The sequence below is a fragment of the Trichinella spiralis genome (assembly GCF_000181795.1).
Source record: "Trichinella spiralis strain ISS 195 chromosome Unknown Scfld2486, whole genome shotgun sequence".
NCBI lineage: Eukaryota > Metazoa > Nematoda > Enoplea > Trichinellida > Trichinellidae > Trichinella > Trichinella spiralis.
The window spans coordinates 1-784 of record NW_003529425.1 but is presented as its reverse complement, the minus strand read 5'-3'; the positions used below and the strand labels follow the sequence as shown (position 1 = coordinate 784).

The following is a 784-nucleotide window of genomic DNA, read 5'->3' as shown; positions in this document are numbered from 1 at the left end:
GCACGACCAAAAGACCCTGGTGGGTGCGGTCAGACTCTGAAGACCCTGTCGATTCCCTCGTCGAGGGCGGATGAAGGAGCCGATGATGCGCCTGGCGACATCCGTCCACTCCACAGGGTCGACTTCCTCGGCATCCTTTCGCCATATGCCCGGTCTCCAGACATCGAAAGCAGACTTCCTTGGTTCGCGCCATGTCTTTCCTCCTGGACAGGTCCGCCTTCAGGAACTTCTCACACTCTTCCGCCTTATGCTCCCCACCACAGAACGGGCAGCCCTTGGCGGCGACCACTGCTAACGCCGCCGCAGTTGATCTGATGCGATCCCCATATCTCTGTTCAGGACGCGACGGTTTCGACGGGGGCGTCCGTTGTTCCGACTTCGCTGCAGGTGGTTTCGCTTCTTCTCCATTCGACTTGGCGAGCAGATTCGCCTGCCACTGAGCGAATTCCAAAAACTTCTGCAGGTTGTCCTCTTCTTCGGCTGCATCCGGTCCGATGTTGGTGTCCCAGGCCCTTATCAATGCCGGGGGAAATTTGTCCAGCAACATCGGCATCAGGACCTCGCTTGCGGGGAGACGGCCGGCGAATGGATCTCTATCCAGAGCAGTGAGACAACGCAGATGTTTAGTCACTTCGTCCACCAGGGACTGGATGCCCCCGCGCCGACATCTCGCGGCACGCTGGCTCCCTCCATAGGGCAGCCAAATGCTCGCGTATCACTTGTCTCGGTCGACCGAAACGCTTCTTCAAAATGTCCACGGGCCTGGGGGTAATTCTCTGGAGTG

The 784-nt window shown here is 58.8% G+C and overlaps 1 protein-coding gene across 1 annotated transcript; it reads right to left on the bottom strand.

Annotated features, from left to right (window-relative positions):
- Positions 1–234: 234 nt before the first annotated feature.
- On the bottom strand, positions 235–553 carry Tsp_15142 (uracil-DNA glycosylase; the record flags this gene model as incomplete). Its single annotated transcript, XM_003368432.1, has 1 exon — positions 235–553. A coding segment is annotated over exon 1 (319 nt), but the record flags the coding sequence as incomplete, so codon positions are not given.
- Positions 554–784: the final 231 nt, after the last annotated feature.